This window comes from Exophiala xenobiotica (genome assembly GCF_000835505.1).
Source record: "Exophiala xenobiotica strain CBS 118157 unplaced genomic scaffold supercont1.4, whole genome shotgun sequence".
Lineage (NCBI taxonomy): Eukaryota > Fungi > Ascomycota > Eurotiomycetes > Chaetothyriales > Herpotrichiellaceae > Exophiala > Exophiala xenobiotica.
Genome location: NW_013562491.1, coordinates 2,627,524 through 2,643,689, shown reverse-complemented (window position 1 = coordinate 2,643,689; position 16,166 = coordinate 2,627,524). Strand labels below are relative to the sequence as shown.

The following is a 16,166-nucleotide window of genomic DNA, read 5'->3' as shown; positions in this document are numbered from 1 at the left end:
TCCTGCTCCTCACACCTGCATTAGCTGGGCCCGGCACCGACTGGTCTGTCCTGTTTGCAAAATTTCCTAATCAAAAGTTCTATCTCGATCGCTTATCCCAATCTCTGCACCGCACAGGTCATTTGTGACCTGACGCCTGTCACCAAGAAGGCTTGGAACTCCGGCTCGTATGCTTGAATCATCGGACCAAAAAGCTTCTGGAGAGCTGACGTCTGACGCTAGCACCTCGACCAACGCCGCCATCAGGAGGCCAATGGTTGCAAGCCTTGCAGGGCTGGGTAATATTGGGATGGTGATCAACTATAGCTCCAGTGGAGCGACAGAATCACACTACTTGAAACGAGGTAAAGCGTTTATTGCTAAAGGAGGCTTTTGCGGCCCCAAAATATTGGGCCATGTTCTGCCAGGATGGCTGGTCCTTCAATCTGACAGCCACTCTCTCACAGATCAGCAAAGCCTTCATAAGGCTCCGTGACTGCTCTTGTTGCACACTCCTCGCTTCTCCTTCTTTGTCCCCCAGGTTGAACATCAGTCTCTCGTTTGAATATACCCGTACATAATAATGGCAGTCTCCAGGCTGTCCAAGGCCCTTGCTGCCCTCACATTCGTTTCTTCCATTTCATCAGTCGTCGCCGGCTCGTCCAACTCATCGAGCTCGATCTGCGCGACATCCTCCCAATGTGTTCCCTTCACCATTGATGTCACTTGGGGCACAACGTCCTCCGAGATTGGTGCACCCAGAGATGCCATTCTCACTAATGGCTCTCTGCCAGGTCCCCCGTTGAAGCTGAAGGTTGGCGACTGCGTCGACTTCACAGTCATCAACAACCTTGCCAACAACACCGGAGTCCACTTCCACGGTATCCGACAGAATGGTACACCATGGGCGGATGGTGTGCCGGGTGTGAGCCAATACTCCATCAAGCCTGGTACCAGCTACATGTACCAGTGGACCGCTGAAGAGTCTGGTGTCTATTTCTACCACGCACATTACAAGGGACAGATGGGCGACGGTCTATATGGTGCTATTGTCATTTCCCCAGCCGACGATGCTGAACTTCCTTTCAGCCAAATCAGCAGCAGCTCGGACGATGTCGCCAAGATGACCGCTGCTGCTCTTGCAACTGAGCCCCTATTTGTCTCGGACTGGAGCCAGTACACCTTTGATGAGTTCCTGGAGATCGAGAAGGCTGCCAACGTTGACGATGCTTGCACTGATTCAATCATCCTGAACGGCAAAGGCTCTACCTACTGCCCTGGCATCGACGTGTTGACTGCCAACGCTGCAGTTCAAGTTCCCCAGATCTTGAACGGTACCTCCTTGACCGCCAAGGGTTGCATCCCACCAACCAACAAGCTCATTCAAGGTGCTCAGTACACCCAGAACCTGGCAAATCTCCCAGATAACGCCTACTACACTTGCACACCCTACTCTGGCTCCAACTACACCCTCTCGGTTGATGCCAGCGCTGGATGGCAAGCGATCTCTCTGATCAACCCGTCTGCATTTGCTATCCTCAAGGTGACCGTTGACAGCCACAAGCTGTACGTGTATGAGAGCAACGGTAACTTCATCGTTCCTCAGGCCGTTGATGACATCGTAGTCGCTGGAGGTGATCGCATCAGCTTCTTGATCAAGCTCGACCAGGCCCCAGGCGACTACCAGATCCGTGTTGCCAACGATGGTATCAACCAAGTCATCTCTGGTTTCGGTGTTCTGTCCTACAACGGTGGCTCTGATGCTCTTGTCGGCACTGCTGCCATCAACTATGGCGGCCAGAACCTCACCAGCCTTGTTACCTTCAACCCGGCCGCTGCTGCGCCTTTCCCAGCTTCATCCGTTGCTGCTACTGCCGATGCCAGCTTCGTGCTCGATATCATGAAGAACCCTGCTCAACCCTTGGACTCCTGGTCGTGGACTCTCAACGGTGTCGATGCTTACAACCAGACTCGCGATGACGAGGCCCCACCTTTGTTGTTCCAGAACCCATCCAGCATTCCTGACTCGGACTTGATCCTCCGGACCTACTCCGGCCAATGGGTCGATCTGATCATCAAGGTCGCCGGCCCTGTCGCCGAGCCTCACCCCATCCACAAGCACGCCAACAAGTTCTACGTCATTGGCTCTGGTGTTGGTGACTTCAACTTCACATCCGTCGCCGATGCCGAGGCTGCTGGCTACTCCTTCAACCTGGTCAACCCTCCATATGTTGATGGTTACACCAGCACTGCAGCTGAGGGCAGCGCCACCTGGATGGTCTTCCGATACGAAGTCAACACTCCTGGTGCTTGGCTTCTCCATTGCCACGTCCAGACTCACTTCTCTGGCGGTATGGCCGTTGCCATTCTCGACGCGGTTGACGCCTTCCCAACGATCCCATCTGACGTTGGCAAGGTTTGCCCCGGTACTGGCAAGAGCAACTTCCCCGGTGGCTCTGGCTCAAACAGCACCGGCTCATCGACTGGCTCATCGACTGGCACATCTACCGGCTACGGCTCTCAAGTCTCTGGTGGCTCATGGAACAGCACCACCGGCACTTCCACCGGCGGTGTCAGCGTTGCCACATACACTGGCGCTGCTTCCTCAGTGGTACCATCAGCCATCTTTGGCCTGATGGCCGTTGCTTTTGCAGTTTTCTCCCTGTAAGATGGTGGAGCTTATATTGTAATGACCCTTCTGGCACGGGACCCTTTATTGTACTTATTTCTTTTCTTTTGTCGCTTACATTGATCGGTTGTGGATGAAAATATTGGCAGGTTCAGGTTCGCAGCATATAACGGATCGGGAGCGCATATACCTGACATTCAGTGTCTGAAAGGACTGAACAGGAGCACGCAGCATTTTGGGTAGAAGCCCGTCTATACTAGTCAATACACCACGATAAAAATCCGAAACTTCAATTCTTTTCATCTGTGTGATTCTCGTTCTATGTATATTTGACGCCATCTCTTCCAACCCGCGACTTCTTGCTGGAGAATCTTGCAGATACCCCAGATCTATGTCGTGGTCTCAAGCCTTTCCACAAGACCTCGCCGTCACCACCAAGCACTCTTGTCATCGGCAGAGGCGCTGGAGGCCCGAGGACGGTCAAGCCGTCTCGCGGGGCCCCGTGTTGTGAGCTGGGCACCGGCAATTTCCTGGTGAAATTGCTTCTTGGTCAAACGCAACTTGCGACGTGCTTGTCGCAGATGCTAGACAGCTAGGGCCGCCAGTCAAGAATCAACTGCTCTCTTCTGACGCCGGCTCGTCTCGCGTCTTGAAATTGGCTTGCTGGTCTCGGCAGTCATGGTCCGCGCCCTGACTAGTCAAGCCACATTTTTGTCCAAGTGACTTGCCCAGCCTCCAGCCTCCAGCGGCTCCATGACACCTTAATCTGCCATCTCGCTTCGTCCTTCCACGGTGTCAAAGCGAATGCCAATATGAGAAAAGCATGCGTAAGCAATAATATTCAGTATTGCTCAGTGTTCCCTGCTAACGCCCAAGTGGTGTCCTCATTTCGTCGGAGAAATCCAAGCATTCACTACCAAGGGGACTCCGGATGGTTGGTTGCAATCTTACCGAAAGTGATGTTGCAATACTATGGTAGGCCATGTAATGGCGAAAACTCGAAAATTTCACCAGGACAGATGGTAATAGTCTGTATTATTCTGGTGCGTGTCGCCCTAGGTTTGTGCCACCTTGACGCCCGTGGAGTGATGGCTACCGCGAGTCAGACTGCAAGGCCTTGACGAAGACGTGTGACTTTAATCGACCGCAACGATAACAGCCTGCTTATCACAGGAAGGCCGGACATTTCCTGCTCTGCTCAAGATGTGATCATTCCTGCACTGTACGTTGGAATTGGCGTCTTCGCCAAGTAATGAGGCTGGCCTCAATCTTCGTTGCGGAATGTGCCCTAATGCTGGCACTGACTGTTTCTTGGGGATTTCACGTCACGGTGCCGCCGACTGTTTCTTGCGCTGGAGCCTCACTCAGTTATTGCTATCTGAAGGACAGTGAAGCTTGCGGCGTCTTAACGCTGACGACAAGTCACAGAGCCTTAGGCGACTCAACCTTTTCGATCCTTCAATCATGGCCGCGTCCAATGCAGAGGCATCCTACACATGCTCACTTGCGATGGTTGAGATGTCGACGGATCTGCATTTTGCAAAAGACATCACCTGGAACATACCCAGGAGCGAGGATGAGGAGCTCCCATGGTACAGTCGCATCGCTTCCTGCACCCTTCGACAATGACTCGCAAGCAGTGGACGAAGACTGTGCAATGGTCCACGAGCTCACCGACATTCAGCCACGCCTCCGGGGACGGTTTAATACTAGTTGAACGTTGAGCCTGGTTGCCCTTGGCGGTCAAGCCAGACACGGATCATCAAAGACCTGAGGTAAGGAGGGTCGGACGAGATTCTATTGCTTCGAGCGGTAGAAGAGACATCTATTCCTGGGTGTGATACTGAGCCGAGCCAAATGTACCAGGCTTGACCAGAGCTATCCACAACAGCGCATCGGATGTGGTTACGAAGTGGTGGTGCAGTGCCCAGGCTCGCTCGAGACATCCTTTGAACCGCTGTGGTCGGAACTCCGGCTCTTCACTCCTGCAACTTGGTTCTTCATCAGCCTCAACAACCCTTCCCATCGCTACTGACTGACGAGTGTGGGCAATGTTGCGGCCTCTCGCTAGTAGCCATCGGCTAAGGTGAGTCGTGGAAAGAGTGCATGATCCGTGAGCACGTCGATGCATCGGACTGTTTACTGCAGGGTCCCGTAGAGAAATCTGGGGAAGGCAGATGTACCGGACGACTGGGTGATGTTTCCAGTGACCAGGTTGTCGGCTGTTATGCCCGGCCATCCTCTGCAGAGACCTTTTCGGGACTGATTCCCGAACGAGACCAATACCCCTGCAACGATCAACGCGATCGTACGCCTTAGGGTTGCACACCTTCTGCTTTCAGAAGCAGTGCGGAATCCAGCCGTTTGATCATGTACTCACTCCGTACTCGTAGCAGTTGTCCGCTTCAAGAGACAACAGCCAATGGACCCTGCAGCACGGTGCCCTTATCTACTTGGTTATACTACTCGTGTCTGCAGGGTTATCAACACTACGCTCCGTACCACAGCGGACGCAGATCTTGTGGGACATTTTCCTGTACGTGTAGCAGATCCAGCAGCACTGGGCATATATATCAGTAGTGTCCCAAAGAGACAAGTCCCCGGGTCGGTGCAAGTTTGATAAACGCCCCTGTCGCAAAGTCTATTGGCAGGATGAACATTTGGATCGCCACAAAGTCCTTCCGTGCACATGGCGATAGAAATGCCGACTTTGCCAGCCGAAGCTTCCATGCTCCTTCTGCATCGGATCATGCACGAAGTAGCACTAGCCATGCCGCCTTTCTGTATTCGGCTGCCTCAACCCTGGGGCCACGCGGGGTCCCCAGCGTCATCATCTTGACAAAAGCTTGCAAGCGTGGGAACAGAATTTGGCACGTTGCGCCTATCATGGCTGGATGTTCTAGGGCTTTGTGGATATGGCATACCACCCCGGCACTTGACTATCGAGTGAGTGAACAAGGTATATATCGTTGTCACAGGCCAGGTATTTTCCCTTTCGTCTGTCCTCGTTTACCCTTCGATCTATCCAGCACTCGTGCACTTACTTGCAGTCCATCTACTCGCCCACCATGGAGATGTCTTTCGACGACAAGGTAAGACCCGAAGCCGGGGTTCTGGTGAGAGTCGCTGACGATTGTTCTTTGCGCAGGAGCTCCATCAAATCGAGGAGGAGCTCCATGTCGAGTAAGTGTTCCCTGGCCGCCGACCAACTGCGTTCGATCGACTCGAGCCTGGTCATCTCTTACTGGGATAGTCCGCTGACGCGTTACAGAATCTTACCCGGAACTGAGATCATGGCAGATGTGGGAAGCCATCACTTTGTAAAGAGTAGTGGGAAAGACCACCGAGTCTTGGTTCCACAGCCGTCCGATAACCCGCATGATCCCTTGAATTGGTCTGTCGGCTGGAAAGTTTCAGCAATTGTTGCTTCGAGCATGGTTTCATTCGTGCAAGGCTTCGGCCCGTTGTCCCTCGCGCCCATGTTTGGCGACTACATCGAGGCCTTCAACTGCTCTTTGGCGGATGCTGTCCAGTTTACTGGTGTCGCTATCCTGGTCCTGGGTTTCAGCAACTTCATCTGGTACGTACGACGATCAGACCGGGACATTCATGTGCTCATCCATTCCTAGGGTGCCTCTGAGCACCTCCTTCGGACGCCGACCGGTCTACATCTTTTCCAATCTCATTTGCTTAGGTTCGTCCATCTGGCGTGCAAGAGCGCAGACATATGGCAGTTTCATGGGTGCATGCGTGTAAGTGCGAATTGAAATCCAATCGTGGAAGCTGCAACAATTGACATTCCCCTCTAGTCTCAACGGCATAGGCGCAGGCCCGGCCGAGACCTTACAGCCAGCAATTATTGCTGATATTTTCTTCCTTCATGACCGTGGGAAATGGAACACCCTCTATTGGGTCGTCTACATGGGCTCATTGATGTTTGGACCCATCATCTCGGGTGCCATGGCTGAGAATGTCGGCTGGCGGAGCTTCTGGTGGTTCAATACTGGGTTGATCGGGCTTTCCACCCTGATGGTCATCTTCATGTTCCCGGAGACCAAATGGCACCGACAACATCCTAACGAAATTCACCACTCCTTAGCTACTGGCGATCAAAAGCCCAACGCCGAAACCACCGAAGAACTCAAGTCCGACAGCTCACGTACGGACAACCCGGACTCGATCGCCGTCGCCCCTGAGCCGCTTACTGCGGTCGAAACTGCTGCTCGCGATCCATGGCTTGGGCGAGGCAAGCCCAGCAAGGGCCAATGGGGTCTGTACACGCCTAACCCCACCCCGGTCAAGAGTGTTCTGCTCGATCTGTGGATCCCTTGGAAGCTGTTCGCTTTCCCGATTGTGGAATTCGCCAGTTTCGTGGTCAGCTGGAGCTGTTCGTCGTTCTTGACGCTGAATTTGACCCAGACGCAAGCTTTTGCAGCGCCGCCTTACAACTGGAGCAGTCAGTCCATAGGATTCACGAATTTCGCAGTCTTCGCAGGAGCGCTGATCGGTCTGGTTACGGCTGGACCACTCTCAGACTGGGTGGCTGCGAGATTGACAGCAAGGAATGGCGGAATTCGTGAACCTGAGATGCGTCTGGTCGCCATGATCCCCTACGTTATCATCATGTACCTGGGCAACATCATCGTCAGCGTTGGATATCAAAATCAATGGCCGTGGGAGGCTATTGTTATCATTGGGTATACGTGCGCAGGTATCCAGGTGGCGGCTCTCCCTGGTATCGTGTCGACATATGCGGTGGACTCATACAAACCGGTCGCTGGAAGTTTGTTCGTCTCGATCACGGTCAACAAGAACGTCTGGGGATACGGGTTCAGCAAATTCATTACGGACTGGATCATTGCGGATGGATGTAAGTTGATTCATTAACAGCCAAAGCGAGACTCTCTAACAAGTTGCAGATATCCCGCCTATTATGACGAATGCGTCGTTGATTCTGTTGTGGTGTCTCTTTGGATTCTTGTTCTACTACAAGGGCAAGACCTTCAGAAGATGGTCGAAGAACAGCTCTGTGCATAGGATGTGAGCATCAGACAATACCGGAAAGAAGTAAATGGCGAAACGGGGAAGGTGGCCTTGAGAGTAGGGGATTGAAGTACATTCGGCTTCGATGGGACTGAACGATCGAGATAACTTTCGGATCTGGCATGGTGATAATCCATCCGAAGCTCCCTGGTGCCGTTCAGCCCGAGCCGTAGACAATGCGTTGAGACAGTGAAGAGAGCCTCGCTACTTCTCTTGCTATTGCCCAAAAGTGTAATGCACGTGACCTCAAAAACCCCTACGAAATTGGGTAGTCGTTGTCAATCCTAGCCAGCCATTATCGAAGACCAGGAGTCGAGTAACACAGCTGGACAGCTGTGCCGCCTGGGATAGGCGAGCCTATATGTGCGACACAGGGTGAAGCTGCGGCGTTCACTGGCTTTTGCCACCTTGTCGTCTTGCTCCTCATCATGCGGCTTCGCGTTCCGTCCGCTGGGCACTTCGCAATTTGACGAGTGGGCTAGAGTGGCTGATTGAGGTACGGAGCAGGCAAGAGTGCGGCCTCGGTATGGGAGACCCCAAGGAGGAAGAAGATGCTCAGAGCCGCCGATATTCAAGCTCGCCGGAGCCGGATCAATGTGAGCTTTGCTTCGGTGCAGCTCTGGGATCGAAACTAATTCTTCTCAAGCCGCTTTCAAGACTCGAATGATGCAGTTCCAATATTCTGCTGCCGCAGACTCGCCCAGCCCACGACGATCCTCCCGAATCTCAAGCAGACCTTCACCTAGTCATACTCCAAGTCCTGCTAGTTCTGCACGGAAGAAACGACCTTTGGCCACGGAATCACTCTCTCACGGAACGGACGAGCTTGACGAAACTTCGGATCTTGACTCTCCAGTTACGAAAGGCGGTGCTGTAACGCCGAAGTTAAAGAAGAGGAGGAGCACAACAAAAGAGCGTTCAGCAAAGGACCCGTACAGTCCGGCCAATAACCTGGTAGACAGCCTGCGACCAGGATTGACCTTGGTCTGCATCGGCCTCAATCCAGGGCTTATGACTGCTGCGACTGGGCACGCTTATGCACATCCATCCAATCGATTCTGGCATCTGCTTCACGATAGTGGTGTCACGCCAAAGAAGCACATCCCAGCCGAGACACGAGACTTGATGGACTTGTATCAGATTGGCAATACAAATATATGTGAGCGGCCTACAAGGAGCGGAGATGGGCTGAGCAAGCAAGAATTGGAAGAGGGAGCTGTCGTTCTCGACAAGAAAATCGCCACATTCAGGCCAGAGGCTGTCGTGATTGTCGGGAAGGGCATCTGGGAATCTCTCTGGCTCGTGAAGAAAGGACAGAAAAAGTTCAACGACCCAAACTTTCATTGGGGCTGGCAAGATGAGGACATGCAAATCGGCAGGACGATGGATGCCGAGGGGGAAGTCGTATGGCCTGGCTCAAAGACGTTTGTGGCAACCTCTACAAGCGGTCTCGCAGCGACTCTCAGACCAGCAGAGAAACTTGCTATCTGGAAACCGCTGGGTGATTGGATGACTTTGAAACGAAAAGAGAGGGAAGCATCGAAGCTTGTATCGTCCGACTGATGCAAGTATTGGAATATACTACGTACCTAGGTATACCCGATGCATTGTCCAGCCTTGTGACGATGCCAAGACTCTGTATAGAACCCTTTTTTCCGTCCGTGATGCCTGTGCCAGCCTTGCTTGAAGGTGCATTGAGGCCACGACAGTTCATCACTCCAGTTCATGGACTGCCACGAAATCCATCATTTGACCCTCATGAGATGTACAAGGTGACAAGCTATTTCTGAAACATCGCCAAGCATACCAAGACGCCTGACTGCAGGATATGGCGGGCACGGCGGGGTTGATTGGTGCATTCTTGGATTGAAGCAGCGCGGCTTCCTCACCATCACCCACAAGGCCACGTCGTTGGATATGACATCAACTTCACATCTCCTTCACTTACTCGTGCTCGTAGTAAGCATCACAGCTGGTTTGAATCTTCTTGACTGTGATTCTACTGCTTCGCACTTGATCTGTTGACCTCCGCCAGCCTATCTCCTCCTTTCCTCCTTTCCTAGTGATCACAGGCAATCCATCATTGTATCTACTCACCGACAGAAATTAGCTGCGTCTACTTGTTCTCCCAAGGGCTGAGAGCTCAGTCTCATTTGTCAAGATGGCACTTTCGTCTTCGCAGATCATCCTGCTCTGTGCCGTCGGCATCGTCTTGCTGGCGAGACCTGCTCACGCGTTTGGTGCCGGCAACATTGGCTCAACCTCCAAAATCGAAGGTCAGAACTGGCGACATGGTGATCTCGAAGACACTCTGCTCACGATTGTGGCTGCTCGTGCCATGGGCGGCAAGAAATTCGGCAAACTCGACGTCAAGAGAGTGAGTGGCCAGGTAATTCATTCGGCTAAGCGAGCTGACATCAGCAGGTGTATTTTGGAAACTGGCTCAGAGATTACAGTCAAGCAGTCGACGTTGGCACAGTCAAATACGTCAGCGCCGAAGCCATTCGTATTCTTCTTTGGGTCTTGGGCTTCATGTCCTTCGGTTACGGTTCGGGTGAATTCGAAGTGACAACACAGAGACTGGGATGCTACCGACCTGAAGAACACATCGAGTCAGTAACCCGATTCTCCAAGGTCGATTTGATATTGACTACTGTAGCAACCCAAAAGACTATGCGGACAACGAGGATGCTAGACAATACGATCGTCGTCTTCGTGGCCCCGTCGATGAGCGTCGCGAACTCTCCATCAACCCACAAACAGGACTGAAAAATTACATTGCCTCCGAAGGCATGGGTATCGACACCTCTGCTGGCCTCGTCAGAAAGCTCTTCGGCCGGTCCATCGAGCTCGGGCGCCAGTATGCACGATCCAAGAACAAGAAGGATCTCTATGAAGCACTTCGTCTCCTCGGTACTGGCAGCCATTGTCTCGAGGATTACGCCGCTCACTCCAATTATGTCGAACTCGCCCTGATCGAGCTTGGCGAACGTGACGTCTTCCCACATGTCGGTCGCCGTACACAAATCGAACTTCGGGAAGTGCGTCATCCGGTCTACCCAGTCGTCACTGGCACTTTCGGCGGTGTCGACTTTCTTCATTCTGTCTGCGGTGAATTCGACGACAAGACAACCCAGAGCGAAATTGAGGAGCTTGAAGGAACCATGCAACAATATCAAAACATGAGCAATGATGACAGCATCCTGCAAGATCTGCTCAACAAAATCCCCTCCGGCGTCTTCGGTGGCAAGGATGAGGCCGGTAAGGCGAATGAGTTGAAGCAGAACTCCGTGAATCATCAGATGCAGAACGCTCGTATTTCTCCACGACAGCCAGAAGAGTGGACAAGATACCTCGATGATGTCCAGAAGCAGATCTATCCCATCATCGAGTTTCATGACGAGATCATGCAATCTATCACCGAAACCATCGAGAAGATACCAATTCTTCCTGACCTGATCGAACAAATTCAAGATGAGATCAACAAATTCGTCTTCTCACTCCTGGCCCCTTATGTTGTCCCTATCATCAACCAGGTCAAGAACGAACTCAACACTGGCTCCAACGAGATCATCCAATCGAGCGTGGACAAGCAACACATTGTCTTCAGCGACGACCATTCCTCTGATCCAACCCATTCGATGCTGTCCAAGGACCACTTCTCCAACATACTCAATGAGCCGGCGGGAAAAGTCGCAAGACAGACCATTCAGTGGATCGTGCCTCAGATAGTTGCAGCGTGGGATGATGAGCGCATCGACGTTGACCGTACGCTCAACCGCATCATTCACGGCGTTCTCCATCATCCGGCCCTCCGCGACTTCGGCCAAGATGGAGCAGGTGATGGGCGCCGCTTGATGTTCGGCGTGGTAGAACAGTGGTGGCGAGGCAAGGACGAACGCGAGAAAGACGTGTTCCGCGAGAAGCTTAGCCGGCGCGGTGTGGAGACGGGCAAAAACCATAAAGAAGGCGTCAAGGACCATGGCCACGGCAGCAATCGTCCCCTCGGCATGGCTAACTTGAACTACAACCAGCAGTCATCTTCCGGCATAGCAGGTGGCGCACTTGGCGCGATTGACTCTGCCCTAGGCGGTGGCTCCGGCAGCCGTCCTTCGAACCAGGCTGGAGATCAGTTTGGAAAGATGGCTGGCGCAGCAGTTGGCGGTGGAGTTCTTGGTTCACTTGTTGGTGGAATTGCCAGTGGCATTGGAGGCAACCTTCTCGGCGGTGGTCTCGACAAGGATGAGAAAACATACCAGCGCGACTCGTATGGTCAAGATGGGTCCTATACCCAGACCACGACTCAAGTCGGCCACTCTCAGTCGAGAGATCGATACGGCCAAGCTCAATACTCGCAGACGAGTGATCCGTACGGCCAGCGTGAGGAGTACAACCGCTTCGAACAGCGCGAGACTGGAGGTCATTGGCAGTCGCAGGTTCACCACGAAGAGCGCACAAGTGGTGGAGAGTACCGTGAAGAGACACGGTGAGCCTCATTACATGAACGACATTCTAGAGCCCGAGTACTAACATAAGATGTCCAGACGCTACGATGAGGATAATGATCGCCCATCGCACGGACGCCGCCACCACGAGGCACCTGAGCGCAGTTCCGGTAGACGTCGTGACGATGACGAAGGTGAGAGATTCCCAGGCGGGTATGGCGGTGGAGGCGGGAGAGATACCTATGGACAGCCGGAGCGACGTGAAGAACATGGTCAACGTGATGATGACAACGAATATGGCAGTCGACGACATGGTGACGAGTATGGCTCGAATACTGGCTATGGTCGTCAAGCGCGACAGCCCGAGTACTCGAGTGGCTATGGGCGACAGGAAGAAACCGGCTACGGCGGTCGACGTGAAGAGCCCGATATGCCTGGAGGTTTCGGCAGTCGACGTGAAGAAGAGTCCTACGGCTCGAGTGGGTATGGTGGACGTCGTGAAGAGACCTCGTATGAACGTCCAAGCGGATTTGGGCGCGAGACCGAATACCCTGGAGCATACTCCAGCGGTAGACACGAAGGCGAGTACAGTTCAAGCGGCATGCCTGGTGGTTTTGGCCAGCAAGAACAATCTGGGTACGGTGGTGGTCGAGAGGACGAGTTCGAAAATCAAGGCTATGGCCGGCAAGATGAGAACGAGGGATTTGGCCGACGTCGATACGGTGAGAATGAGGGCTACGGTGAAGGGGACTATGGCTCACGATATTGAGTTACGTGGTGACAACGAGCGATAGTGCACCCGACTTGCTCAAAGTGGCCGTGCTGAGATCGAGATTGAAGCCGGGGTGTCATGAGTGATGAGTGACAGCGAGATGTTGTGATGCGTTACGGAAAACTGATGAAGTCGAGACTAAGAAACATGCTGGACGTGTGAGGCAAAGGTGCTAAATGAGACGACGCCGTGCTGTGGGATGAACCTTTTCCGGGGTCTTTGACAGACTGATAGACACAAAAGCTTGATATGGCTTGACCTTGTTAAGTTGAAATTGAAAATGGATTCCAAGATGATCTGATATCGATTTTGAGTATACGGAATGCTAGAGTTCTCCGGCACCCTTGAGAGTGTTGGGACACTTGGGAGGATCAGGAAAGAAAGCAAAGACAGGACGGCGTCACTGTGCCCGGAAAGAAAGCGTATCCCATACCTAAGTCTTTGCTGTCCACGAGAACATTGAGAGGCGAAGTACTCCATGTAGACGAAGAACGTTCGCGTTGTAGTGTAGTCACTGGGCTTCGCTGAAGTCCTCCTGCGGAACCCGTCCGCCGGCACCTTCAATTGTTAGTCATCCAAGGTGTCGATCTCTGTCGCGATGCAATTTCTGAAAACTGTTGTTCCGACCAGCAACGCTGGTACCGGGTGTACGGGTAGGATGCCCACCGCGACAAAAGCTGTAGTGCTTTGAAGGCGTCATCTGAAGCAAATTGAGGGGAAGTATGGCAATCAAAAGAAAGACAACAACTCAAACCAAAGTTTTTCGACTAGAGGGCCCTCAGGCCGTGAGATATGATCTCTCTAGACCTGACTGTGTCACGATCAGCATTCCTGTCGGCTCGACATGGACGTCTGAACGTCATTGGCACGAGACTCATACAGAGTATCTGCAGATACTGCAAGGGCGTGCTTTCGTGAGGCTTGGACATCGCTCTCGAGAATATGACAGCCAGCACGGAGTAATTGAGGTGCCAAAATTCATGGTCCATGAGTGGCATCGTGTCTGGCGAGAAGAGGACCAGGAAGATCTGATTGTACGGGAATGGACGGTGCCGGAAGATGGCAAGAAAGAAGTCTTTTTCCGCATGTTGAACTCCTTCCTGACCGAGGATCATCCCGGCTCGATATACGAAGCACCAGAAAGGGTACCTCAGAGGGTCAGTGGGTGGCTCGAGCAATGGATTGTGATGCTTCAGCTGTTTGCTATTTTCAGATCTTGTGACAATTGGCCTGTGGTGGTTGGCGACGACAGTGGCCTGTTCAGTCGGTCCGCGACGCACCTTGTTCTGGCAATATGCGCAGGAATTGGATATATGCTCGGGCTGCGCGGAACTTACCAAGAATATGTCGAAGAAGCCCTGATCCTTAGAGGAGGAGAGGGCAAGACTGTAAAGACGAAATCAGAGTGAGGGCACGAGGGGTGCTTGCAATTTCGCAAGACGGTGAAGGGCTTATTCGTGCTTATTCTTTTGACGGGGGCTCAAATAAAGTGGCTTCAGATGGGAATGGCCGTGGATGGCTTTCTGGTTGGCATAGCTGTCAGCCCTATTCCGTATAGGCGGCGAGACCGCCATCGCCACCTAAGTTAGTGAGCGAAAATGGGCCACCAGGTAACCGGTCATAAGTAAGCCACCCCTAGGCATCCTTGAGAGCGCCGCCAGTGAGGCTGAGGAACTTACATGCTCACCTAGCTGGTACCAGGTACCCTGAACCTTGGGCAATCCAGGATTCCTCTCTCGAGCTCGTGTCGGACCTCCACAATACGACCAGACTTCTTGGTCTTTCACGGTCGTCCTTGTCGTGCTACACCGTACAAACAGGCAATGCCAATTTTCTCATATAGTCTCTCGTTCCCGTCGCAGTCGTTGCCTGTCATCATCTTCGCCCTTTGGATCCCATCCTCCTTTGTACTCCAGTTGTTGCTGTTCTCCAAGTCGATCTCCCCTAGGTCACTCACTCAATCTTTGCTTACCCTCATCCATCAGGCGTCCGAGCCTTATCACCATTGCCCCAGCCACAAAGGGAAGCTGGAGTCGTCAGCTCGCAATTTCTGGTAGATCATGAATCGCAGTTCATGACCGTCCTGCCTCTTGTCTGAATGTCTCGGCGCTATCCTCTATTGCTCTCCTGAAAGAGGATGCAACGGCAGTACAGTCGGGTGCGAGAGACGGCCTTCGATCTCTATGCTGAACGCGACGCCCTTCCATGGTATTATCGAGCCACTGCTCTCGCTTCTGCATGGTTTGCCCTGGCAGGGTACATCATATTTGCCCTCGTTTTCACCTCAGGCGAACGTAATATCAGAATCTCACGTACCGCTCTGACAGTCCTTGCTTCCATTTCTCTCGTGGTCGGCTATGTCGCGATTGCAGCGGTCGCCTTCTATGCCCGCAGCCTCCTCTTCCTGTACGATGCCGTCCTCCTACCGATCCTTACCTCGTCCGTCATGGGTATCGTCATTACAGTCCTGAACCATGCCATTCACAAGGACTTGCCTCTACCGACTGAAGCCTATATCTACATCCCGCTAGTGACGGCATGTACGACTACAGTTGCGGCGGCGCTGCTCATGTTCACAACAAACAGAAAATTGGCAAAGATCAAGAGACTGGACAGACACAGGCGACAACATCTCCCAACATATAACAGGAATTCTTCCATGAGTTATGGCGACGCGGTTTCCACGACGGAACTGCTACCCATAGACCCGACTCTACCGGAAGACGAGGCGCAGCGTCGGCAACTTCTACGCCTGTTGCTGAAACGAGAAGTTGCGCAATCATCTCCGGCAATGCCTAGCGGGGAAAGTACATACAAGATCTTTTTGCCTGGAGACGAGGGTTTTGGCGGAGTGTTGGTGGTGCCTCCCGAAGGTCGACCCCGAAGTGGTAGCTTGCCAAATACCAGCAAGTGGAATATTTTGAGCAAGGTTACTCGGGATCGCAGCCCAACAGTGGAGAGCACGACTTTCAAAGACCACCGGCAACGTCGGCGGGAAGAAATTGAGCGGACGTCGATACTTATGCCTTCAGGTACTGAGAGTCCATGGCTGCAGACGCCAGGAGCGTCTTCTCCTTACTACTCTTCCCAGTCTCAGACTTGGGGAGGTTCGACGAGATATGCGTAGTGGTGTCTATTGTTGGCGGAAAATGTGTTTGTCTAGCGAGGCGTCTTGGATGTTACTGGTATTCTCGTGATATATGAATGTAATATATACAGATGTGAAGTCCCAATATAAAACTTGAAAGCGTCTGGACAGAGCCGTGGAGGTCTCTACAAATATCAGGCTTGTACTCGT

At 52.8% G+C, this 16,166-nt stretch overlaps 5 protein-coding genes across 5 annotated transcripts; all 5 read left to right on the top strand.

The window, feature by feature from the left end:
* Nucleotides 1-410: 410 nt before the first annotated feature.
* PV05_07210 (uncharacterized protein) lies at nt 411-2,895 on the top strand. Its single transcript, XM_013460009.1, has one exon. It carries the CDS (start codon nt 563-565, stop codon nt 2,645-2,647), a length of 2,085 nt encoding a protein of 694 aa, XP_013315463.1. The 5' UTR covers nt 411-562; the 3' UTR covers nt 2,648-2,895.
* A 2,630-nt stretch (nt 2,896-5,525) lies between these two features.
* On the top strand, nt 5,526-7,841 carry PV05_07209 (uncharacterized protein). The gene is made up of 6 exons (XM_013460008.1): nt 5,526-5,700; nt 5,757-5,791; nt 5,880-6,188; nt 6,238-6,360; nt 6,418-7,478; nt 7,528-7,841. Exons 1-6 carry the CDS (start codon nt 5,677-5,679, stop codon nt 7,650-7,652), a joined length of 1,677 nt encoding a protein of 558 aa, XP_013315462.1. The 5' UTR covers nt 5,526-5,676; the 3' UTR covers nt 7,653-7,841.
* Nucleotides 7,842-7,950: 109 nt separating this feature from the next.
* Nucleotides 7,951-9,430, top strand: PV05_07208 (uncharacterized protein). Its single transcript, XM_013460007.1, has 2 exons — nt 7,951-8,247; nt 8,298-9,430. The coding sequence occupies exons 1-2, from the start codon at nt 8,178-8,180 to the stop codon at nt 9,212-9,214; spliced, it is 987 nt and encodes a 328-aa protein (XP_013315461.1). The 5' UTR covers nt 7,951-8,177; the 3' UTR covers nt 9,215-9,430.
* Nucleotides 9,431-9,557: 127 nt separating this feature from the next.
* Nucleotides 9,558-13,164, top strand: PV05_07207 (uncharacterized protein). Its single transcript, XM_013460006.1, has 4 exons — nt 9,558-10,028; nt 10,076-10,263; nt 10,311-12,137; nt 12,196-13,164. The coding sequence occupies exons 1-4, from the start codon at nt 9,813-9,815 to the stop codon at nt 12,863-12,865; spliced, it is 2,901 nt and encodes a 966-aa protein (XP_013315460.1). The 5' UTR covers nt 9,558-9,812; the 3' UTR covers nt 12,866-13,164.
* Nucleotides 13,165-14,670: 1,506 nt separating this feature from the next.
* PV05_07206 (uncharacterized protein) lies at nt 14,671-16,099 on the top strand. The gene has a single exon (XM_013460005.1). The coding sequence runs from the start codon at nt 15,006-15,008 to the stop codon at nt 15,993-15,995; it is 990 nt and encodes a 329-aa protein (XP_013315459.1). The 5' UTR covers nt 14,671-15,005; the 3' UTR covers nt 15,996-16,099.
* Nucleotides 16,100-16,166: the final 67 nt, after the last annotated feature.

Excerpts from the sequence above, each read along its gene's own strand:
- PV05_07210 (XM_013460009.1), top strand. The coding sequence starts at position 563 with ATGGCAGTCTCCAGGCTGTCCAAGGCCCTTGCTGCCCTCACATTCGTT.
- PV05_07209 (XM_013460008.1), top strand. The coding sequence starts at position 5,677 with ATGGAGATGTCTTTCGACGACAAG. Across the intron at positions 5,701-5,756 it reads AGATGTCTTTCGACGACAAG|GAGCTCCATCAAATCGAGGA; the intron begins GTAAGACCCGAA and ends TTCTTTGCGCAG. Across the intron at positions 6,189-6,237 it reads GGTTTCAGCAACTTCATCTG|GGTGCCTCTGAGCACCTCCT; the intron begins GTACGTACGACG and ends ATCCATTCCTAG.
- PV05_07208 (XM_013460007.1), top strand. The coding sequence starts at position 8,178 with ATGGGAGACCCCAAGGAGGAAGAAGATGCTCAGAGCCGCCGATATTCA. Across the intron at positions 8,248-8,297 it reads CTCGCCGGAGCCGGATCAAT|CCGCTTTCAAGACTCGAATG; the intron begins GTGAGCTTTGCT and ends ATTCTTCTCAAG.
- PV05_07207 (XM_013460006.1), top strand. The coding sequence starts at position 9,813 with ATGGCACTTTCGTCTTCGCAGATCATCCTGCTCTGTGCCGTCGGCATC. Across the intron at positions 10,029-10,075 it reads GCAAACTCGACGTCAAGAGA|GTGTATTTTGGAAACTGGCT; the intron begins GTGAGTGGCCAG and ends TGACATCAGCAG. Across the intron at positions 12,138-12,195 it reads GAGTACCGTGAAGAGACACG|ACGCTACGATGAGGATAATG; the intron begins GTGAGCCTCATT and ends TAAGATGTCCAG.
- PV05_07206 (XM_013460005.1), top strand. The coding sequence starts at position 15,006 with ATGCAACGGCAGTACAGTCGGGTGCGAGAGACGGCCTTCGATCTCTAT.